This window comes from Chrysochloris asiatica, unplaced genomic scaffold (assembly GCF_000296735.1).
Source record: "Chrysochloris asiatica unplaced genomic scaffold, ChrAsi1.0 scaffold00022, whole genome shotgun sequence".
In the NCBI taxonomy this organism is placed as follows: Eukaryota; Metazoa; Chordata; class Mammalia; order Afrosoricida; family Chrysochloridae; genus Chrysochloris; species Chrysochloris asiatica.
In genome coordinates, this window is record NW_006408540.1 from 13,958,527 (window position 1) to 13,983,940 (window position 25,414).

Here is a 25,414-nt window from a genome sequence, read left to right on the forward strand (position 1 = left end):
AGCATGGCTCTAAGGGAAAGCTTTCTTGTGGCTCTGGAGTAAAGTCCTTGTCTCTTGGAATGCTGCTCCAGGATGATTTTCATGAAATTTAGCCCATCTCTGCTTCTGGTGGTTGGTGGTTGTGTGCCACGGAGTCGGTTCTGATACCTAGCGACCCTGAATAGGGTTTCCAAGGCTGTAAATCTTTATGGGGTTATAAAAAGCTTCATCTTTCTCCCTCAAAACAACTGATAAGTTTTGAAGTTCTGACCTTGAATTAGCAGCCGGACTCATAACCACTATGCTAGCTGGTGTCTAATATCTCTGTTCTATATCAGAAAAAAAGGAGCTCTGGTAGCACAGTGGTTACTAATCAAGCTACTACTAATCTCACGGTCAGCAGTTCTAAACTACCAGCTGTTCCGCCGGAGAAAGATGAGGCTTTCTGCTCCTGTAAAGATCTACAGCCTTGAAAACCCTGTACAGGGTCGCTATGAGTCAGAACTGACTCCATGGCACATAACAACAACAACAACAATATCAGAAGAGACCTACTAAGAAGTACACACTATGCTAATCATGCCTCATGAGCATAACAAAGACAAATGGGATTATAACCACAGCCTATAGTTTAGGATTTATAAAACAAATTTGGAAAGACACGATTCAACTCATAACAACTTTCTATTGTTTGAATTTTTAAGCTTTCAGAGTTTAAAAAAATATGATTAATTGTTTTTAGTATATTTATATGATCATAATCTAATTTGTTGTTGTTAAGTGCCATCGAGTCGATTCCGACCCAGAGTGACCCTGTATAGGGTTTCCAAGGAGCTTGAATCACCAACCACAGCGTTACCCACAGCACCACACCAGTAATCTAATTTGCTGCTGCTGCTATGTGCCGTGGAGTCGGTTCCGACTCATAGTGACCCTGTGCAGGGTTTCCGAGGCTGTACATCTTTATGGGAGTAGAAAGCCTCTCCCACGGAGCAGCTGGTAGTTTCGAACTGCTGACCTTGTGGTTCGCAGCCCAATTCGTAACCACTACGCTACCAGAGCTCCTAGGCATTTCCAATCTAATTTAGGACATCTTAATTACCGGAAAATAAATATACACTAGGGGTCCCCTCCTACCGCAGCCCAAGCCCCAACCCCAGACAATCATTTTCTATCACAAAAGATGTGCTTATTCTAAATACTTCAAGGAGTCCTGGTGTAGCGCTGTAGGATAAGCAGGGAACTGCTACGTAGTGGTTATGAATAGGGCCGCGAACCACAAGGTCAGCAGTTCGAAACTACCAGCTGCTCTGCGGGAGAAAGAGGAGGCTTTCTGCTCCCGTAAAGATTTACAGCCTCGGAAACCCTGTACAGGGTCACTATGGGTCGGAACCGACTCGACGGCACATAACAGCATAACAGCTTATCAATTAACTCTAAGATAAGCTCTGAACAATAACTGTAAGATAAGCACTGAACAACAAGGTCAGTGGTTCAAACCCACCAGCTGCTCCTAGAAAATCCTATATAGGGTCACTATGAGTCAGAGCTGAGTCAACTACAAATAACAATACAGATACTTCATACAAATGGAATTACACAAAACAGGAATTTTTTGTGTCTGGCTTCTTTCATTTAGCATAATGTCTGCAACACTCACATATATTTTGGTATGTATCAGGACTTCATTCCTTTTTACTGCTGAATTAATGTTCCACTACATGGATATGCTACATTTTGATAATCCATTATCAGTTGATGGACAGTTGGGTTGTTTTCACTTTTTATTTGTACATAAATCCTGTTACAAACTTTCATATGCAAGTTTCTATGTGAGCGTGTTTTTTAATTTCTTTTTGAAATGTATCTAGGAATGGAATTACTGGGCCATATGATTAACTTTTTCTGACCATTGAGAAACTGCCAAACTGTTTTTTAAAACTACACCCTTTTACATCTTTAGTAATATATAAGGATTCCCATTTTCCAGTATTTCTTGAACCTTATAAAACAAAAATATCTCACAATACCCTATCCTCATAGAATTTGTATGCTAGTGGAGGAAGACGAGTAATAAACAGAAACAAGCAGGCTCATTCAGGTAACAGTAAATGCTATGAAGAAAATCAAATGTGGCAAAGCAACAGAAAGTAACTAGAAAAGAAAGGGAACAAGGCTCTAATTATAGTGGCCAGAGAAGATCTTTCTGAGAAGGCAACTTTGACCTGACATGTGAAGACTGGAGGGAGAAAATGCCAAAAAAAAAAATAGCAAATAATAAAATCCTGGGACAAGAACAAGAATCATGTCCAAGGAACAAAAAGGAAGCTAGTGCAGCTGAAACACAAGGTGGAGACAACAGACCATAAAGCTAGAAATGTAAGCAAAAGTCAGATAATACGAGCTCTGGTAGCACAGTGGGTTTGTTATTAGTTGGACTGCTAAGAAAGATCACTAGTTCAAAACTACCAGCCACTCCGTGAGAGAAAGATTTACAGTCTCAGAAGCCCTATACAGGGTTGCTATAAACTGGACTGACTTAACAGCACACAACCACCACCATGGTAAGAATGCTGTGGGAGAAGGCACTGGGCCACAAGGTCAGTTTAAGCCACAGGTTGGCAGTTAAAATTCACCAGTCGCTCCTCAGAAACCTTAAACAGAGTAGCTGAGTCAGAACCAACTCAATGACACTTAACAACAATATGGTAAGGACAGAATTCTGTTCAAAAATGTCAATCATTTTCAAATACCATTTGTTTAAATACAGGCATTCATTTCTGTAAAATTTACTGAACTTTCAATTCTCTTCTGATTGTACTAACAACGTTGCTGTTTGTTAAGTGCTGTTGAGTTGGTTCCGACTCATAGCGACCCTGTCTAGGGTTTCCAAGGAGTAGCTGGTGGGCTTGACTTCCAACCTTGTAGTTTGCAGTCCAGTGCTGATCCTATGCTAGTGGATTAATCCACTCCATTTGGTTAGCTTCACTTTTCTTTTGTGGCCCAAGAGAAAACACCTTAATGAATGAATGACAATGGTATTTTATTAACAAAGCAGAAGCATGTAACTGAATCCTCACAAATGTATCAATTGTTAATGAATTTAAAGCATACGCCCTACTTACAGGAGTTCCGGTAATGCAGTTACAAATTGGATTGCTAACATCCTATAGTGAGGAGCTCTGGTAGTGCAGTGGTTAGGAATTGGGCTGCTAATCTCACAGCCAGCAGTTCGCAGGAGAAGGATGAGGCTTTCTGCTCTATAAAGATTTACAGTCTCAGAAACTCTATACTCAGAAACCCTGTACAGGGTCACTATGAGTCAGTTCCGACTCCACGGCACATAACAACAACCTCCTCAAGATCAGCAGTTCAAAATTACCAGCCGTTCCACAGGAGAAAGATGAGGCTTTCTGCCCCTGGAAGAAAGATTTAAAGCCTTGGAAACCTTTTGGATGATCGCTAGGGAATCGCCTCCACAGCACAGCACCACCACCACCATCCTAATTACAGTAATGAACTCCACCTCAAAATATGAAGTCATTTTCAATAAAGGAAACAAGAATATAGATAGCTTAAGTCATTCCCACAATTTAAATCTTGATTTCATTCTTTTAAATTGAACTCTAATAAATTTTCTGTGTCTATTCTATTAGTAAAAAATTAATAACCAATTGCTTAAAAAAAATAACCAATATGAAACCAGAGTCCTAGAGTGGTACCATAAAATAAGCACTGAACTGCCAACCACAAGATTGGTCATCGGCTCAAACCCACCAGCTATGCTCCTTGGAAACCCTATCCAGGGTCACTATCAGTTGGAGCCTTCTTGACAGCACATAACAACACCACAAATATAAAAGCTTGTTGTCTTTGTATGCCATCAAGTGTGTTCCGACTCATAGTGGATTTCTGAGGAGTAGCTGGTGGGGTTTAACCAACACCCTTGTGGTTGGTTACCAGTCCAGTGCTCATTTATCCTATAGCACCACACCAGGGGCCATATAAAACCCAGGTGCATAAAATGATGTTTCTGGAAACAAGAATGTTTTCACATAGCGCTGCTATATTTGGGTTTTTCAAAGAGACAAAAAAGGTTTTTAAAACTCAAGTGAAATAAAATGTCACAATCCCTTAAAAGAGCCTATTATCATTGTACAATCAATCCGAATTCCTTACTATCTTCCCAGATTGAGTTACGATGGCTCATCCTCCAGTCACCTGTTAGCCCAATAAGATTACTTGCCAGTTTCATATCTATTCCCCACCACCACACCTTTATGATTCACATTCGCCACAAGGAGAAATCTAACCAGTTCTTCAAGGCCCTGCACAACCACTCTCCTGAAGGTTCTCTGCCTGAGCAGAACTGAATGCTCACCTTCTCTGGTAGTACTTCCCTACTATGATGTGACAGACCAACAACTCCCTTTCCCTTTCCCAAGCAGTCAGTGTGGCTTTGTAGAGCCCTGGTGTGATGCTGTAGGATAAGCACTGGACCTCAATGTAAGTGGTTTAAACTCACCAGCTGCTCCTAGGAAAGCCTACACAGGGTGGATATGAGTTGGAACCCACTCGACAACACTTAACAAAAAATTTGCAGTCAATAGTTGGCTCAGTTGAAATAACATCCACCTTAGCACCTTTTGGTACAATATGATACCAAAAAAATAATATGCAAAATCAAGAATTGAGCCCACCACGGAGACAGTTAAGGTAAAGTTTGCCTTTCCTTTCTTCTAAATCTCCACCTAATATGATAGTAGCTGATTCCTTAATAATGTCATATAATGCTACATATTTAAATCAAACTTTTCCACATTCATTACCTATTCAATTCTTAAATCTCAAGATAGTTTGTGAGTTGTTGTTAAGTGCCATCGAGTCGTTTCCAACCCATAGCGACCCTGAACAGGGTTTCCGAGGCGGTAAATCTTTACGGGAGCAGAAAGCCTCATCTTTCTCCCGTGGAGCAGCTGATAGTTTCGAACTGGTAACCTTGCGGTTCGCAGCCCGATTCATAACCATTATGCTACCAGAGCTCCTTAAAGTTTGTGAGTAGTATGTGATTAAAAATGTATATATAGCTCTAAACCTAAGCTCAAAGGTGAAACATCTCGACAAGGTCCCAGCTGCCACGACTTCCTAAGATGAACTACTTGAACATCCGTAATATATATAGTAAATGCTCAAAAATTTGAATTAATGATGATACCTTAAAATACATATAAAATAGATTACTAACTAATTCTTTAACGCTGCTAAGTACTATGGAGTGGGTTCCAACTCATAGCACAGATCACCTTTAAAATATTATTTCAAACTATAAAACCAGTAAAACTATAAAGAATAGTCTGAGCACGCATATCAACAAAACTTGAGCTCTTAGCAATAGTACTAACCAAAAACCCATCCACAAGTCACTTTTTCCTTCTCCATTTGTTCCCAGAAGCCCCACAGACTAAACATTATATAGCTGACCCTATTTTTCTAATTTCAGCTTGCATTTAAGATAACGCTTTTGTTTCATTTACAGCTCACATGTTGCTGACACAGCTGCCCCTTCTTTGTGATAAACACAGGGCTTCTATATTTAAAAACACAGTGAAACTTTGTTATAACATCCCCTCCCCAGTCTCCAGCCAATTTTCTCTCCCAAGCCCCACCCCCCACCCCAGGGTTTTTATCTACGACGCTCAAACCAATAGACCTTTGGAAAGTCTTTTTTTTTTTTTTTTGCTTTTAAAGGCGTGTCATCATCGTATTTTTCTTTTAAAAACAGTTAAAGTTTCGGCGGGGGGGACGTAGGGATTGACTTTCCCCCCAAGGGCCTGGTCAAGCAAAACGCACTCAGGTCTGTGGCTCTGGAGTCTATGGTACTTTTCGCGAGCTGCCACGAGCGCCACCGAATGTCAAGTTGGGGTTGACGCTACAGGCCGGCTTTCGGGCTAGGAAAGGCTCCATGGCCGTTGCCAACAGGGGTGCACACGCAGCCGATGTGACCCGGCCCGACCCAAGAGCCGACGGGAAAGCGCGCTTGCGGGCGCTGGTGCTCCCCGCCATGCCCCGCCGACCGCTGGGGGTCCCAAGCCAGCCCGCGAGCGTCCCTGGGGAAGCTGCCGAACACAGGGCGCACTACGTGCCAGTAAACACCCGGCGGAGAGACTACGACGGAGACTAGTGGCGGCCGCCCGGGAGGGGGTGTAGGGCAAGGGGCAAACACGCCCCTGTCACTTGGGGCGACCGAGGAGGGTGTGGGGCCAAGTGGGGCGCTGGGAGGGGACAAGTCAAGGCCGGAGTTAATCATCATCTCCTGAACGTCTGGAAAACTACGGCGCGGGGCTGGAGCGTGGGCGTGGGGGACTGTTCCCGAGAAAGTGAAACTCGGCGAATTAAGCCCCAAGCCGGGGGAGACGGACCCCGTGGGCGCTCGCTCCTCCAGTCCGGTCGGCACAGCCCCGGTGACCCCTGAAGCGGCAGCCCAGTCTCGGCCGTCACTACCTTCACGAATGTTCGTTTACCAAATTCTTAATTTGAGCTTCAACACGGGACAAGAAAAGAGTTGTTGTTATTCAACACGGGGACAAGAAAAGTTAGAGCCACTGAAATTGAAACGTTTACCCTAATCGGTTTAAAAAAAAAAAAAAAAAAAAAAATCTTGACTTTCCCATACCGGGAGTCGAACCCGGGCCGCCTGGGTGAAAACCAGGAATCCTAACCGCTAGACCATATGGGAAGCGCTGCGAAGAGCGTTGCCGTGACCTACCTGACAAACATATGCCACTGCTGCTGTCGGTGAAAGCTTCTGCTGTTCTCCCAGCCGCCGCCTGTACGCCACCGGAGTCACTGCTGCCGCTGCTCACACGCTCCGAGCGAGAGAACTAGACAGGCCGAGCTCGCGGGCGTCGCGGGGGAGGGCGGGGCCGCTCCACCGCCAAAGGAAAGTTTCGAGGCTAAGCCGAGCAACTCGCGGCCCCAAAGCCAGCTGTTTCACCTTTCTTTTTAAACTCGCCAATGGCCCCCAGCCCACAGATCCGGGTTGCTCCGCTGGTCAAAGTGCGTGCGGATTTGTTGGCAAAGTTGAGGGCGGCGACGTCTCTGGGAACAGCTGTTTGCGATCGGGTCGGAGGCGGCGTGCGAGCCAGCAAGCCTAAAAGAAGGGGTTGGGAAGGTTCCTGATTCCAGATAATAGAAGAAGCTAAAGGATTCGAGCTCCTGCCCTTCCGCTCAGGTCCCGTCGTGCTTTCGCCCCTACTCAACGACCTCAACTCCTTTATACTGACCCCACCTCTCTGCAGCCTGGAGTACCGCCCCTGGAAGGGGAGGGAAAGAGGGGACGCTTTTGAACGCGGATTGAGTCAGCTGAGCACCCGTAGTTGGAAACCGAGACTCGCTGGTTCTGGGGAAGACTGGCGGTGTTTAGGACCCGAGGCTTGGGTAGGCCTCAGAAACAGCTAGGCTTGTCCTGTGTGGTGGGCACAAGTCAGAGCCGGACCCCGGGGCGACGCGAGGAACGGCTGACGGAATCATGTGAGTTGGTTCTCAGGCTCTTAACAACCGAAGTGTTGTTTCTCAGAGCGGACCTTGTTCCACCGAGTCTCCCCCCGCTCGTCGACCGGGGGCGTGACAGACGCTCTTAAATCGCCCGAGAACAGCCTCGGATCTGCAGGACCGGTTCTTTGGGCGGGTTAGAAATGCTACCTCGCGGAGCGCCCTGAGGGCGTGGAGCCCGGCTCTGCGGTGGGAGCCTGACAGCCGGTGGTGATGGCGGGTTGGGAGTCACGATGCGGTGAGGGGGAGCGCTCTCCTTCTGCGCAGTCGGGGGTCGCAAGAGCCCAACTGGGATGTGAAACGCTTGAACCCTGGAGTGTTGTGAAACTTTAGGCGTAGGTTGTCGCCCCTCTTTCCCCCCACGAGATGCGGCCTGCCCTTATTGTGTAGTGACGACTTTTTGGTGTGGCTTTATTTGTCGTTAGCTTTTCCAGTTCTCTCTTCCCTGGCGGCTCCAGAACAAATGATACTGATAGCCTGGAAGGAACCAGGGGCTCCCCACCAGAGTAATCTTGTGCTTTGTTCGTCTGAAAGTGACTAGATTTAAGGCAAACTTTGTGAGTTTCTTCTGACTGTCGTTACTGCAGCCTTTTAAAAGCAAGACAAGAACGGAGAGAGTAAATATCCTCGTGGTGCGATTTAGGCTAAGCACTGGGCTGCTAACCTCAAGGTCAGCAGTTCAAACCCACCAGGTGCTCCTCGGAAACCCTGCTACAGGGTCGCCATGAGTCAGAACCAACCCCACGGCCCTTAACAAAACGTCCCTGTTTCTTTGCAATAATGACAATAACATCAGAGGAAAAAATGAACTTGTATTTGGGGGAAATTTTATAATAAAACTGGTGCAGGGGTTTTTGTAGTTGATTTTTTTTTTTTTTTAATGGCAACGGAATTTCAGTCAGATAAACTAAAGCAGTGCAATATACAAGACAAGATTGGCTTCTTGTTTAGTGCCTCGAGTCAATTCTGACTCACTGGGATCCTGTACAGGGTTTTCGAGGAGTTCGCAGTCCAGTACTTATCCTACAAGCGCAGACATTTTTTTCATGCTGTTAAACAGATATTAAAGCTTGCAAAACTTTACTCTTTTCACATATGTAAATAAGCTTAGGCTGCTTTTCCCTTTTTTTTAGGGCAGATTACTGGAAGTCACAACCAAAGAAGTTCTGTGATTACTGCAAGTGCTGGATAGCGGACAACAGACCTGTATGATAATTCTCCTACTAGAAATTCTGTTCATTTTGTTCCTGTGAAGTGTTCCTTTTTGATCTAAATTCTGTTTGCAAAGCACTTTCATATACATTGCTCTTAATTTTTCAAAACATTGAAAGATTTCTGCTGTCTTTCTTTTCTTTTCATCAACCTAAATTTGATTTTATGAATAATCAGGTTATTTCTCCATGGCATCATCAGTCACATTCAGGAAGTGGTCATTGAGTAGATCTTCTGTGCTTATAAAATATCTATGTTATAGTTGTTGTAGTACTTCCATATACAAAGTAAAATAAAATGAAAAACCCTTCAAATATTAAAAGAAAAAACACTATTAGAGTTTTTCTTTTATATTTTCTTTTTTATATATTTGATTAAAAGCTTCCCATCCATAGATGCAGCAGTTCAAAAGTACATTATCACCTCTGTAATAGAATATAAAAATAGCAACTCAGCTAAACACATTACTATGTTTCCTAGTCTAAATTTACCTTTTGAAGTCAAGAAAATAACACCATTGAGGTTTTTCTCCCCCACTCATGCATATAAACCCTAGGGTTTCATAAATATATCTGTGAAATATATATTTATATACCTTGTATCTGGAAAGTTTGGGTGTATTAAAGAACAGTAGTCCACCACCACCCCCTTTTTTTTTTGCAATACTTGTTTCTTTGATAAATACATATTTACAGTTGTCTGTGAAGGAGCCCTGGTGTCATGGGTTAAGTACCCGACTACTAACCAAAAGGTTGACCAGCCACTCTGCAGGAGAAAAACGAGGCAGTCCAGATGTGGCGCTGTAGGATAATCACTGGACTGCTCATATCAAAGTCAATAGTTCAGATTCACCAACCACTCCTCCAAAACCCTATACAGGCTCTCTATGCGTTGGAACCAACTCAGTGGTACTTCACAGCAGTAACATAGAGAAGTTGTACTTTACCCTGTGGGTAAAGTACTTTACCCGGAAGTCACAATCATCTCAACTGCACTTGTTATTATCTATGAGGTGTTTGGGTTTCTTCTTTTCCTTTTTTTGAATGTGTGTTTTGGCTTTTTTGAATATTTGCTAAAGTTCTTGACTCAGGCCATCTTTACAATAATTAATTAAATAAATACCACAAACATGAAAACTCACACAAATCACTAGATGTCACTGCACCAAAGCAGTTCAGTGAATTTTATGAGTTGTCTAGAGTAAATTTTTTTCTCCTGGGTAGTCTATCTGCAGCTCTTTGAGGTTGTTAGTGTTTATTTATTGAGTCTTTAACTAGAAACAATATTATTTCTGAATGGCCTTGTAATGTTCAGCTTTACAAAAAAAGTGCTCACAATGGTACTTTAGAATAGCCCAGCCAGTGTATCACATCATGACATGATTGACAGGACTTACCTTGCAGACTTTACCAGGAATTTTTTATTGCTTACAACCAGCCACATGTGACTTAGGGATCATTTCTGGCTGTTTTAAAGTAGTACTAATGTTCACTCACCCATCTCTGCCCTAGCATTCAGTTACTATTATTGTTAAGTACTGTCAGGTCAGGTCTGACTCTTGTTAAGTACCACTGAGTCGGTTTCAACTCATAATGGCCCTGTATACGGTTCCCCAGGAGTGGCTGGTGGGTTTGAACTGCCGACCTTGTGGTTCAGACTGACCTTGTGGTCCAGTGCTTAATTCTACACCAGAACTTCTATGTTGTTTTTTGTGCTGTGGAATTGGTTCAGGCCCTAAATCTCCATAAATTACCACTTTTTCTTTTTTTTTTTTTCATTTTCTTGTCTTTTCATTCCATTGTCTTTATATATGCATATAACAAAGATTCATATTCCAGTATACATCAAAGTTGTTGTGAAGTGCTATCAAGTCAGTTTCGACTCATAGCCACCCTGTATAGGGTTTCCAAGGAGCAACTTGTGTGTTTGAATCACCAAATTTGTGGTTCACAATCCAGTGTTTACCCTGCAGTGCCACAACATGAAAGTTAGCTTTCTGTATACACTATTCTGAACCATAGTTTTGTTTTGTTTTTTTAATTGAATGGTATATGTTGGAGCTCCCCATATAATACATAAGGAGCTTCCTGTTCACTATTATAGCAGTCTCTGGGAATGTTTAATACATTATTAAACTAGACACCTTTGAATGGACGATTAGATTGTTCTCAGTTTTTGCTGTTAATAACAACGAGTTCTGGTGTGATACTGGCATACAGCACTGGACCACACGGTCGTTTTGAATTACAAGGTCGGTAGTTCAAAATCACCACCCATTCCTTGGAAACCCTACATAGATAGGGCCACTATGAGTTGGAACCGACTTGATGGCACTTAACAACAACAAGGCTACAGTGAATAAACTTATACTTAGCATCCTGGTGTACGAATGCAGATCTATCAAGTAAGTTCCTAGAAATGGAATTGCTGGGTCAAAGGGCAAATACATTTGTAATTTTGACTAATAGAGCCAAATTGTCTTCTATAGGAGTTGTACCATTCTGCACTATTACAATATATCAAAGTGTTTATTTGTAATTTAGGAGTAATTTTTTAATGTATGGTTTTTCTCACTTTTAAGGAATAAAGCGCTAAGGCTCTCTTTGTTCTTTGTCACCTGATATAAACAAGAGAGCAATAGAATTCTTTGAATGCTTTTGATATTGAGAGATGTTTCTTGAAAAGATTTTTGCCACCTCTCTTTTGGAGTGTAGAACGTGTCTTGTTTGAGTCTAAGAACCAAAGGAAACCCTCATAAAAGAGCATAATAATAAAAATTGTTATTAAGTGCCATCAAGTTGATTCCAACTCATAGCAACCCTGTATAGGGTTTCCAAGGAGTGGCTGGTGGGTTTAAACCGCTTACATTGTAATTAGCAGTCCATTGTTTATCCAACAGCACCACACCAGAACTCCAGTAACAAAAATATGATTTAATTCTCTAGCATCATTTGATAAAAAAGGCAATTTGCAGTAAAGTTAATCTATTTTTGTCCTTTTTGCCTGTTTTAGTTTCAATTACCATGTATACTGTATTACCTTACTACAAACACTAAAACGTTTATATCACTTTCCATTGTACTTTCTCTTTTTTTTCCAAGAGTGTTGAATTTCATGAAAGAGGGAAGACTCACAAGGAAAATGTTGCGAAAAGAATCAGTGAGGTAATTTAGATTATTTTTTTGCCAGTTTTCCTATGTAGATATCAGTCCTTTATCTCACTTTCACTTTTGTGTGTGTCTTACAAAGATTAAACAGAAAAGCCTGGACAAAGCAAAGGAAGAAGAAAAGGCATCAAAGGAGTTTGCTGCAATGGAGGCAGCTGCCCTTAAAGCATACCAAGAGGATTTGAAAAGGCTTGGCTTAGAGTCAGGTAAAAAAGCAGCCAATGTGTTTTATAAGTACATCAGAGGTCTTGAAGTCATGTTAAGAGAACTTTTATTGTTTCCAAGAAGAGGTATTACACTCAGGGTCTACTCTCAGGGTATTTACTTTGCCTCATAGCCCTAGTTCCACTGTGGTGCTTTGCTCATAAACTTTTGTTTCGCTTTTAACACTTCATCTTTTAACTCCCCTATCCACAGCAAACATACTACCTTTGTGGTTACCTTATCCTAGCTCTGTGTCATAAGTCATTGGTTTATTTCAGAGACACTTTTGTTGTTTTTCTAGTATTCTAATTATTTGGTTAAAAGAAATTATTTATTAAATAATAGGCCTTGCATTATAATTACCATTAGCCATAACTATGTTGAAAGCTACGAATCATGTTTATATATATGGATGAATTATAGTGAATTAGTGTTTGGTGAACAAATTAACTGACTTTACTACTAGAAGGTAGATACTCTGAGGATTCAAGGATAAGTTCCAGGTAAGAGGCATAATGTAACTGGAATGTGTCCATTCTGTCGCTGCATTTAGCCTTTGAGTTGGAAAGCTTGTATGAGTATTTCTTCCATGGCAAATTCATTGTCCTTAAACCACCCATAAGCCAAGATCTCAGTTATTGATCTTCCATAATAGTTTGGATAGTCAACATGGAATAGTAAGAGAAAGCGTTAAAAAGATCATGGAAAAAATACAGTTAAAAGATACTAGAATTTTCCAGTCTTTCTGAAGCCTCCTTGTATTATTATTTACTTGCTAATAAAAACCACTTTCAGTCAAGGTTTGTAGTAGAATGGCATTTAAGTCAATTTGTATTCCCTTCAAGTAAGAGCAGCTGTTAGTCTTCAAAATAATATTCTTGGTATTGCTTCTCTGTGCCTAAAGCCATACGTCCATTTTAAGGGGAAAATGGATGTAGGCATTTTGGAAAATTCAAGAGAAATCAAACTGAAAATCCAACCTATCTGTTACATGGATGGGAGAGTATTATGCAGTCCTTTGAACAAATAAATCTCACAAGTTCATTTTCACCAAGCAGCACAGTACAAATAAAAATCTTTATTAAAAACTCACTAACTACTGTTTAGATTTTTTTGGTAACATTTCTAGAATTATTTTATAAAATTAAACTATGAGTCTATGTTGTGTTCTGTTTGAAGATAGTTTTGTTTTCACCTCCAGTTACATGTCAAATACATCTTGTGAGCACTGGTGGAATTTTGGGATAAGCATTGAACTGCTAAACACAGAGTTGGCAGTTCAAATCCACCAGCCACTCTGAGAGGAAAATTTAGGCTTAATGCTCCTGTAAAAATTTATAGCCTCAGAAACTATATACACAGTGGCTGTGAGTCAGAACTCAGTCAATGGTACCTAATAACAACAGTATAACTTTTTATTATAAAATAAGGATATTCATGATTTTAGTGGCTTCCTAACTACTTTAGGGTGGTTAGGAAACAGACTGTGAAGTTAGCAGAATTGCCTTTTCCTACTGTTGTGGTCTTGGGTCATTGCTAATGGTAAGATAGATAATGTTATAAGATATTTATTGGAGTCCTAGTATGGCGCTGTATGAGAAGCCCTGGACCACAAGGTCTGTTCGAACTGCAAGGTCAGTGACTTGAACTCACCAGCCACTCCTCTGAAGCCCTATACGGGGTCTCTATGAGTCCGAACCCACTTGAAAGCACATAGCAACAGTATCCATAACAAATGCTTAAGAAATGATTGTTGTTAAATGCTGTGGAGTTGGTTTTGACACATAATACAGGATTACTATCCTGGTGTGGTGCTGTGGGTTAATGCGTCAGATTGCAAAGTCATTTGAACTGCAAGGTTGGTGATTTAAGCTCACCAGCTGCTCCTCGGAAACCCTTTACAGGGTCGCTATGGGTTGAAATTTACTCGATAGCACTTAACAACAACAATCATTCATAGTAGTTATGAATCAGGCTGCGAACCACAAGGTCAGCAGTTCGAAATTACCAGTTGTTCCGTGGAAGAAAGATGAGGCTTTCTGCTCCCTTAAAGAATAACAACCTCGGAAACCCTGTACAGGGTTTCTATGAGTCGGAACCAGCTCCACAGCACATAACCATCATTGTTTCTTTTGTCAAAATGTAATCTCTTAGTTAATTTCACATTAGATTGCTTGGAGATTGTCACTGTTAAAAAATACTTCCGTGAGCATCCTAATTATGCATGCTTCTTTTTACATTTATTTATCTTTGTAGATTCCTCATTTGAAAGTAGATTATAGAATCAAAGTGTAAACATACTTTATATGTTAATATCTAATACCAAGATGTCTCCAGAATGTGCTGCTTTAATTTGCACTTTTATTAGATATAAAATAGAATTTATCAAGTGATGTTGGAAACAGCTGTCCATTCATTTGAAAAAAAGTAAAGCTTTACAAACTACCCATTTTTCACACCAGGTACATAATGGTTCGGACTCCTGGTATGATGCTGTAGGATCAGCACTGGACCGTGAAACACAAGGTCAGCAGTTCAAACCCAGTAGCTGCTCCTTAGAAACCCTATATAGGGTCACTATGAGTCAAGACCAATTTGATAGCACTTAACAACAACAACTTAACACACGTCTGTCAGTTTGTCGTAATATGGTGGCTTGTGAGTTGCTATGATTCTGGAAGTTATGCCACCGGAATTTTAAATACCAGCAGGGATTTCAGATGAGCTGCCAGAAAAAGACTAGGAAGAAGGAATGACAAACTACTTCCGAATATTTAGTCACTGAAAACCTTATGAATAGCAGAGAAACACTGCCAGAAAATGAGGCATTCAGGTTGGAAGGCACTCAAAATGCAACTGGGGAAGAGCTACCTCCTCAAAGTAGAGTTGACCATGTTGACACCAAAGGAGTAAAGCCCATGGGAATAAAGCCCTCCGGACCTTCATTTGCTGATTGGGCACAACTCAAAATGAAGAGAAACAGCTGTAAACATTCATTAATAATTGGAACATGGAATGTATGAAGTATGAATCTAGGAAAATTGGAAATTGTCAAAACTGAAATGGAACGCATAAACATCAGTATCTTAGGCATTAGTGAGCTGAAATGGATTAGTATTGGCCATTTTGAATCTGACAACCACATGATTTACTATGCTGCTAATCAAATTGAAGAGGAATGGTGTTGCATTCATTGTCAAAAAGAACATATCCAGATCAGTCATGAAGTACCTATGTACCTACAGGGAAGACCAGTTAATACCACTATTATTCAAATTTATGTACCAACCACTAAAGCCAGTGAGGATGAAATAGAAGAATTCTACCAACTTTTTCAATCTGAAATTGATCAAACATGCGATCAAGATGTAGTGATCATTAGTGGTGATTAGAATGTAAAAGTTGGGAGCAAAGAGGAAGGATCAGTAGTTGGAAAATATGGCCTTGGTGATAGAAATGATGCTGGAGATAGCATGATAGAATTCTGCAAAACCAATGATTTGTTCATTTCAAATACCTTCTTTAGACAGTATAAGAGACAACTATGCACATGGACCTCGTCAGATGGAACACATAGAAATCAAATTGATTACATCTGCCGAAAGAGATGGTGGAAGAGGTCCTTATCATCAGTCAAAACAAGGCCGGGGCAGATTGTGAAACAGACCATCAATTGCTCATATCCAAATTCAAACTGAAGCTGAAGAAAATGAAAACAAGTCCACGTGACCCGAAATATGACCTTAAATAATCCCACCTGAATTTAGACATCATCTGAATAACAGATTTGATACATGAAACACTAAAGACCAAAGACCAGAAGAGTTGTTGGATGAAATCAAGAACATCATACAAGTAGAAAGCAAAAAGTCATTGAGAAGACAAGAAAGAAGGAAAAGATCAAAATGGATGTCAGAGGAGACACTGAAACTTGCTCTCCAACATAGAGATACTAAAGCAAATGGAAAAAATGAGGAGGTTCAAGAGCTGAACAGAAAATTTCAAAGATCAGCTCAAGAAGATAAAGCCAAATATTACAACATGTGCAAAAATCTGGTTCAGAAAACCAAAAAAGGAAGAACACACTCAGCATTTATTTCTCATGTTGGGGGCACTGAAGAAAAAATTCAAGCCTCGACTTTTGTTATTGAAGTATTCTCTGGGCAAATTGTTGAATGATGCAGAAAGCATCAAAAGAAAGTGGAAGGAATACACAGAGTCATTGTACAAAAAGGAAATGGTTGGTGTTCAACTATTTCAAGAGGTAGCATATGATTAAGAGATAATGATACTGAAGGAAGAAATCTAAGGTGCATTGAAGGAATTGGCAAAGAACAAGACACCAGAAATTGATGGAATAAAAATTGAAATCTTTCAAGAAAGTGAGGCGGCACAGGAGACAATCACTTATCTATGTCAAGAAATTTGGAAGACAAAAAAATAAATTTAAATAAATTTAAAAGAAAGAAACTTGGAAGACAACTAACTGGCCTACTGATTGGAAGAGACCCGTATTTGTGCCCATTCCAAAGAGAGGTGACCCAACGGAATGTGGAAATCATCGAGCAATAGCTCTGATATCCCATGCGAGTAAACTTTTGCTAAAGGTAATACAGAAACGGCTACAAGCATACGTAGACAGAGAACTTCCAGAGGTTCAAGCTGGATTCAGAAGAGGCTGTGGAATGAGGCATATCACTGCTGATGTCCTATGGATCTTGGCTGAAAGCAGAGAATATCAGAAGGATGTTTACCTGTGCTTTATTGACTACGCAGAGGCTTTTGATTTGTGGATCATGAGAAGCTATGGACAACATAACGAAGTATGAGCATTCCAGAACACTTAATTGTGCTCATGAAGAATCGGTACATGGACCAAGAAGCGGTTGTTTGAACAGAACATGGGAACACAATGTTTTAAAATTAAGAAAGGTATGCGACAGGGTTGTATTCTTTCACCATATGTATTCGACCTGTATGCTGAGCAAATAATCCAAGAAGCTGTGTTCTATGAAGAAAAACGTGGCATCAGGATTGGAGGAAGACTCATTAGCAACCTGCGATATGCAGATGATAACAACCTTGCTTGCTAAAAGTGAAGAGGACTTAAAACATTTATTGATGAAGATCAAAGACCACAGCCTTCAGTATGGATTACATCTCATTATAAAGAAAACAAAAATCCTCACCACTAGACTAATAAACAACATTCTTATCAACAGAGAAAAGATTGAGGTTGTCAAGGACTACTTTCTTCTTGGATTACCTATCAACACTTATGGAAGCAGCAGTCAAGAAATCAAAGGACATATTGCATTAGGCAAATCTGCTGCACAAGACCTTTTTAGAGTGTTGAAGAAAACTAAGGTGGCATGGTATTTTCAATATAACCTCATATGCATGTGAGTTAAGTGATTAAGGAAGATCACAGAAGAATTGATGCTTTTGAGTAATGGTGTTGGAGGAGAATATTGGAAGGCATGGGTTGCCAAAAGAACCAACAGATCTTTATTGGAAGAAGTGCAGCCAGAGTGTTCCTTGGAGGCCAGGATGGCCAAACTTAGTCTCTCATACTTTGGACATATTGTCATGAGTGACCAATCACTGGAGAAAGATATCATGTTTGGTAGGGTAGAGGGTCAGAGAAAATGAGGAAGACCCCCAGCGAGATGGACTGGCAAAGTAGCAGCATCAGTGGGCTCAAGCGTGGCAACGATAGTGAGGTTAGCCCAGGATCAGACAGTGTTTCGTTTTGCTGTGCATAAGGTCGCTATGGGTCAGTACCAACTTGATGGCACCAGATAATAACAACATAATAGTTTAAACCAACATTGGATGTGGCCATTCTTTTCAGTACTTGTTGATGTGATGCAAATAAATACACACAAGGGGTCTTTTAAAAGTTCATGAACAAATGGAATTTAAAGATAATAGAATTTTTTACAGACATTCTGAAGCTCCCTCATACATATACATGTGCTTGCATTTCTTTGTTAGTGAAAGTAACCATCAGGTTCTCTGAATTCTGTTTGTGCTTTTTGCCCTTATTTCTGTCTGAATTTTTCATTATAAGGGTTCTTTATTATGAACATTAACACTCTGTCATATTTGTTGTTAGTATGTTTTATTTTGTCTGTCATAACAAAAGATTTCAATGCTTATGTAGTGAAAACTATCATTACTTACTTTGTGGTACTTATATATATCTGTGATCTGGTATTTATATTAATGTAAAAAAGTGGGGGAAGGTTGGGCTTTTCATTTTTCCAAATAATTAGCCAGGTATTACGAAACCACTTACTGAATGATCTATCTTGTTCTCACTAATCAGAAACATAAAGAATCTGGTATTGGGCCTCTTTCTGGACTATTCTTTTTCAATGATACATTTGTCTTATTCCTGCATCATTAAAGCACTGCTTTATCAAGCATAACTTTAAAATAAATTTTATTACTTGATAGGACTTAGTTTCCCTTTGTCACTTTATTTTTTATGACTTTTTGGATATTCTTAAATGTTTATTTTTCCAAAGGAACCTTATGATGGCTTTTGTCAAATTCTCAAAAGTATCTTGTTGAGAGTGTCAGAGGGAGAATTGCTATGGCTACTTCAGTACCCTTCTCTCCTCTTTCTTCTAGACATTTCAGAGCCAAGTGTATCACCTGTAGCCAACACCACGTCACCCTCTTCCACATCAAATCAGCAGAAAGAAAAGAAGAAGAAAAAAAAAGATCCTTCCAAGGGCAGATGGGTAGAAGGCATAACCTCTGAGGGTTATCATTACTATTATGATCTTATCACAGGAGGTAAGTTATTTAGGCTAGAACTAATGGAGAACAATAGCTGACAGTTTATTTTGTGCTAGTATTTTTAATATTTGAACACTTTCAATAATGAAAGACTGTAACTGCATTTTTGCATCGTAAGAAAAGGTAAGAAAATTCTGTCATTTAAAAAGGTATCCTGAACATAACCAATAAAAAGCCCCAATGAACCCTGACAAACTTCTGTGTCTTATCGAACTGCTTTTAGATGCAGTGTCGACACAAGGCAATCGAGAGAGGAGGCAGGCATGAGCAAAGAGGAGAGAGAGAGAGGAGACTCGGCGGTCAAGATCAAGATCCCCCAGGAGCAGGCTCACGAAAGACATCATGGATGCACCGGTGGAGGAGATCATGGCGAGCCTGAAGGAAGGCGGAGCCGGTCTGTTGAATCCGGAAGGGGAAACCGGCAAGGAAGCATTGTCGAATGAGGAACTTCTCAAATCACTAACAGTCTCCGATAACGAACAAATAATCCAATTTCAAATCGATGTTGGGAAGATTGAGGCCATATTAGGGAAGTTGATCCACAAAGTGGATGAGCTAACTAGTCAGACTGTGAAGCCTGTCTAAGTGGTCTCTACTCTATGCTCAGAGATCGAGAGCTCGAAAAAATTAATGGAAGAGAACAAATCACAGTGAATCACAGTACTTCACTCAATAGGTGACAAGGTTGACATGGTTCACGCACGATCTGCAATTGGTGTCCCGACTGCTCAGGTGCCTGCTCCTGCCATTCCTCTCTCGGCTCCCCTGTGCTTACCTGCAGAGGCACTCAACACAGTTAGAGCTTGTCCAACTAGGTTAACCCTAGATTTTAAAAAAAGGTATCCTGTTGATGGGGAATGCAGTACTCAAAAAGAGGGAGATTGGCATAGGAAAGATGGAAGGTAGTGAAAGACACAGGGAGGGGTTCGCACGAGTTAAATGAGTAGAGGTAAATCCTGTGAATGATGGTACAGAGAAGAGATTGCAATCATTGTGATGACACGAAGTGTGTGATTTGCTGAATGCGGGACTGATGATTTGTTCTTTAAATCTCCACTCAATTTAAAATAAAAAGGTACCCGTCTCATAATGACTCAGTGGCATGCTTTTTCCAGGCTTTCAAAATAAGTTCCTTCCCAATGAACTATAGCTTTATGTTTTCTCAATAGAACATGCTACAAATATAAACTACAGGCTTACATGGAATGCGTTTCAGATCTACCTTTTCAAATTTTAAGGTTCTTGAACTAAAATATTCTGTGGAAAATATTTTCTCTCCAGAAGCCTCTATGAGCCTCTTTCCCATTAATGTTTGTCTTAGTTATCTATTATTACTGTGATAGAAATAGCACAGGTGAAAGCATCAACTAACAGAAATTTACTCTCTCACAGTTGTTAGGTGCCATCAAGCCGGTACCAACTCATAACAACCCTATGCAAAACAGAATGAAACACTGCCTGGTCCTGTGCCAACCTCAACATAGTTGCTATATTTGAGCTGATTCCTGCTGCCACTGTGCCAGTCCAACGCATTGTTCAGCTTCCTTTTTTTCTCTCACCCTCCACTTTACCAAACATGATACCCTTCTCCAGGGACTGGTCTTTCCTGATAATATATGTCTGAAGTATGAGAGATGAAATCTGGCCATCCTAGCTTCCAAGGAGTGTTCTAGCTGTACTAATTCCAACACAGATTGGTTTGTTCTTTTGGAAGTCCATGATACTTTCAGTATTTTCCTCCAACACCATAACTCAAATGCATTAATTCTTCTATAGTCTTCCTTATTTACTGTCCAACGTTCACATGCCTATAAGATTATTGAAAATGCCACGGCTTGGGTCAGGTGCACCTTAGTCCTCAAGCTGATATCTTTGCTCTTCAACACTTTAAAGAGGTCTGGTGCGACAATTTTGACTGAGGCAGTTCATCATTTGAGTCTTGACTCTTGCTTCCATGAGTGTTGATGGTTTATGCAAAGGAAATGAAGCCTTAGACAATTTCAGGCTTTTCTCCATTTATGTGGATATTGTTTATTGGTCTAATGGTGAGAATTTTACTTTTCTTTACATTGAGGTGCAACACAAACCAAAGGCTGTGGTCTTTGATCTTCATCAGTGTGTATTTTAAGTCCTCTTGGCTTTCAGCAAGCAAGGTGGTATCATCTGCATATGGCAGGTTGTTAATGAGTCTTCCTCCAATCCTGATTCCATCTTTTTCTTCATATAATCCAGACTTTTGATTATTGCCCGTCATACAGCTTGAACAAGTATGGTGAAAGAATACGACCCTAGCACAAATCTTTCCTAATTTTGAACCATTTGGTGTTTCCTTGTTCTGTTCAAACAACTGTCTCTTGTTATATGTACAGGTTCCTCATGAGCATAATTAAGTGGTCCAGAATACTTATTCTGTACAATGTCCATAACTTGTCATGAACCACATAATCGAAAGCCTTTGCATAGTCAGTAAGAAACAAGCATGTTTCTGATATTCTGCTTTCAACCAAGATCTATCTGACATCAGGAATGATATCCCTCATTCCACATCCTTTTATGAATCTGACTAGAACTTGTCAATGTATGGTTGCAACCCTTTTTGTGTTATCGTTAGTAAAATATCACTCACATGGGATATCAGTGATATTGTCCAATAATTTCCGCATTCCATTGGGTCACCTCTCTTTGGAATGGATCTCTTCCAGTCAATTGGCCAGGTAGCTGTCTTCCAAATTTCTTGGCATAGATGAGTGAGTGCATCCAGTGCCATATCAGTTTGCTGAAAGATGTCAATTTGTATTCCATCAATTCCTGGTGCCTTGTTCTTTGCTAATGCCTTCAGTGCACCTTAGATGTCTTCTTCCTTCAGTATCATTGGCTCTTGATCATATGCTACCTCTTGAAATAGTTGAACATTGACCATTTCTTTTTGGTGACTCTGTATATTCCTTCTATCTTTTGATGTTTTCTGTGTTATTCAATATTTTTCCCATAAAATCCTTCAATATTTCATATTGAGGCATAAATTTTTACTTCACTTCCCTCACTTTGAAAAATGCCAAGTGTGTTCTTCCCTTTTGGTTTTCTAAATCCAGGTCTTTGCACATTTTGTTATACTATCTAGCTTTGTCTTCTTGAGCTGACCTGTGAAATTTTTTGTTCCGCTCTTGTACCTCCTCACTTCTTCCATTTGCTTTAGCATCTCTATTCAGGAGAGCAAGTTTCAGACTCTTCTGACATCCCTTTTGATCTTTGCTTTCTTCTTGTATGATGTTCTTGATGTCCTACCACAACTCTTCTGATTTTCAGTCTTTCATGTCAAATCATCAAATCTGTTCTTTAGATAATCTCTAAGTCCAGATGGGATATATTCAAGATCATATTTTGGCTCTTATGAGCTTGTTTTCATTTTCTTCAACTTCAGTTTGAATTTGCATATGAGCAATTGATGGTCTGTTCCACAGTCTGCCCCTGGCCTTGTTCTAGCTGATGTTATGGAGCTTTTCCACTGTCTCTTTCCAAAGATGTAGGCAGGTCCAAGTATATAGTCATCTTCTATGTTGTTTAAAAAAGGTGTTCGCAATGAACAAGTCATTGATCTTGCAGAATTCTAGTGTGTCATCTCTAGCATCATTTATGTCACCAAGGCCATATTTTTTAACTATTGATCCTTCCTCTTTGTTTCCAGCTTTTGCATTCCAATCACCAGTAATTATCAATACATTGTGATTACATGTTTGATCAATTTCAGACTGAAGAAGTTGGTAGAATTCTTCAATTTCATCACTTGCTTTAGTGGTTGGTGAGTAAATTTGAATAATAGTGGTATTAACTGGTCTGTCTTCCTTGTAAGCATATGGATATTATCCTATCACAGCATTTTATTTCAAGTCAGAACTTGTTATGTTCTTTTTGATTATGAAGGCAATGTCATTCCTCTTCAATTTGACATTCTCTGCATAGTAAACCCTCTGATTGTCAGATTCAGAATGGCCAAGACCAGTCCATTTCAGATCACTGATGCCTAGGATATTAATGGTTATGCATTCCAATTAATTTTTGACAGTTTCCAATCTTCCTAGGTACATACTTTGTACATTTCGTATTCCGATTATTAATGGATGTTTACAGCTGTTTATCTTCATTTTAAGTTTTGCCTCATCAGCAAATGAAGGTCCCAAAGGCTTTACTCCATTCACATCAACACTGTCAACTCTACTTTGAGGAGTCAACTCTTCCCCAGTCATATTTTGAGTGCCCTCCAACCTTACAGGCTCATCTTCTGGTACTACATCTGACAATATTCTGGTGCTCTTTATCATGTTTCAGTATTCAATATTCTGGTGCTGACAGTTTTCTATTGCTAATCATAAGATTTTCAGTGACTAAATACTCAGAAGTAATATGTCTCGCCTTTTACCTAGTCTGTCCTCATTTGTAAGTTCAGCTGAAACCTGTCCACCATGAGTATTAGCCATGGCATAACTTCAAGAATCACAGCAACACACAAGCCACCACAGTATGACAAACTCACAGTTTAGGAGGTTAGAAGTCCCATTCAGGACACCAACTGCTTTAAGCATCTCTTGTGTCTTGGCACCAATCTTTCCCTGGACCTAGGAACTTTACAGTACAGGGACCCAGATCCAAAGCACAAACTCCACTCCCTGCTCTTCTTTACTGATAGTAGTGTTGTGAGTTGCCATTGAGTCAGTTCTCACTCATAGGGACCCCATTCACAACAAAACAAAACAGTGTCTTGCGCCATCCTCACAGTGATTACACTTTAGCCCACTTTACCGTCCATCTCGTTGGGGGTCTTCCTCTTTTTAACTGACCCTTCACTATACCAAAAATGATCTGTCATTCTGCTGGTATGATCCTGATGGTAATGTCCGAAGTAAAAGAGAGGGAGTCTTGCCATCCTGGCTTCTAGGGAGCATTCTGGCTATACTTCTTCCAACACAGATTTGTTTGTTGTTCTGGCAGTTCATGGTACTATTAAGTGGTGGTAGAGGTCCCTTTTACACTATCCTTTTACCTCTCACAAGGTAAAAGTTAGAGTCCTGGTTTGGTGCTGTAAAAAAACACTAGACTGCTAACCACCACAAGGTCTGTGGTTCAAACCCACCAGCTGTTCCTTGGAAAAACTATAGTCTTGCTATAAGTAGAAACTTATTTGACATTTAATGACAGCAGCAAGATAAAATGTGTTATAGTCCAAACCCCTGAAGAAACTCCTTTCATAGAATTAGGATGGGATTACGGGTGGTGTCTCCCAACCTTAAAACCTTAATCCTCTTCGTGGTTTATGACATAATGGGGACCATCACATAACGGCCATACCATTGAGAATCATGATCCAGTCAAGCTAACACGTATTTTGGGGGACACAATTCATTCCATGACAGTGTTTTAGAAATCAGTTATAAACAATGGCATTTTTTTTGTTGTTCATTAAAAAAATATATTTTTGTTTTCCTTCAAAACTAAATGGCTTTGGAAATTTTATTCCATAAGAATCCTCAAATAAATAAATAATTTATTTTACATGTATGTAGCTACTTATTCTCCAGAAACAAAATTTGTGACAAATAAACAACTAAACATGACACAAGAGGGAATTTTAAAGTCATTATTGAGGTACAGTTAAGATTATATGGGAACTTAATATCAGCTGGACGTTTCACTCTCCACTCTAGTCCTCTGTGACTATGTCACACACTCTGGGCCCAAGAGTCCCGCCCACAGTCAGTGACATAGCCACAGAGGACTAGAGTAGAGAATGAAGCATCCAGCTGATAAGAAGAGAGAGCATATGCACAAGAATACCCACACTTGCAGATAATACCCACTTGACTTGGCTTCAATGACTGGATGAGCAGAGCTCAACTAGAAGAAAGAAGAGGGAAAAAAGAGTAATCTGATACAATTTGATGAACTTGACCTACACCTATGGATGCCGTAGCTCAAAAGAGGGAACAAATCTTTACAGTGAGGATCATTCTCACCCCCTCCATACACAGAGTAGACAGGGATGGGCAACTTGGACATTGGCTACCCAAAGTCGGGGGGACTACAAAGGCAAGAAGTGACTGGCTTACAACCTAGATCCTGAGGGCATGGAGGAAGGTAGAATCTCCACTGAGTAGTATCCAATCTGTCTAGGTGGGGCTGATGAAAGGAAATACGGATAGGTCTCTTGTGATACAATAGTGAATAATTGTTATCACTACTGATTGTTAGGGTTGGAAATGTAAAGGTAGACATTTTGTAGCAAGGAAGGGAGTGATTAACTTTGCAGTCTAGGAGCGGAGGTCCCTGGGACCATCAAGGGAGAAGAGCGGAGAGCGGAACCCTACCCAGAGAAGCAGTGATGCCAGAGATGGAGGCAGAGACGATGATGTGGACCAAGAGAGGGAGAGGGGCTATGTGCTGACAACCAGCGGGCAGGCTTGCAGGGTATACCCTTTGGTTGATTGATGATGCATGGA

At 40.4% G+C, this 25,414-nt stretch overlaps 1 protein-coding gene and 1 non-coding gene across 2 annotated transcripts in view; one reads left to right on the top strand and one right to left on the bottom strand.

Annotated features, from left to right (window-relative positions):
- Positions 1 to 6,643: 6,643 nt before the first annotated feature.
- Positions 6,644 to 6,715, bottom strand: TRNAE-UUC. Its single transcript has one exon. It is a non-coding gene; the product is annotated as a tRNA-Glu (tRNA).
- A 1,048-nt stretch (positions 6,716 to 7,763) lies between these two features.
- Positions 7,764 to 25,414, top strand: part of WBP4 (WW domain binding protein 4) — a 31,529-nt gene continuing 13,878 nt past the window's right edge. Inside the window, exons 1-5 of the mRNA XM_006837676.1 lie at positions 7,764 to 7,768; positions 8,664 to 8,736; positions 11,844 to 11,906; positions 11,992 to 12,115; positions 18,753 to 18,920. Of these exons, the coding sequence (XP_006837739.1) occupies positions 7,764 to 7,768; positions 8,664 to 8,736; positions 11,844 to 11,906; positions 11,992 to 12,115; positions 18,753 to 18,920 (433 nt within the window). The remainder of the gene's footprint in view (positions 7,769 to 8,663; positions 8,737 to 11,843; positions 11,907 to 11,991; positions 12,116 to 18,752; positions 18,921 to 25,414) is intronic.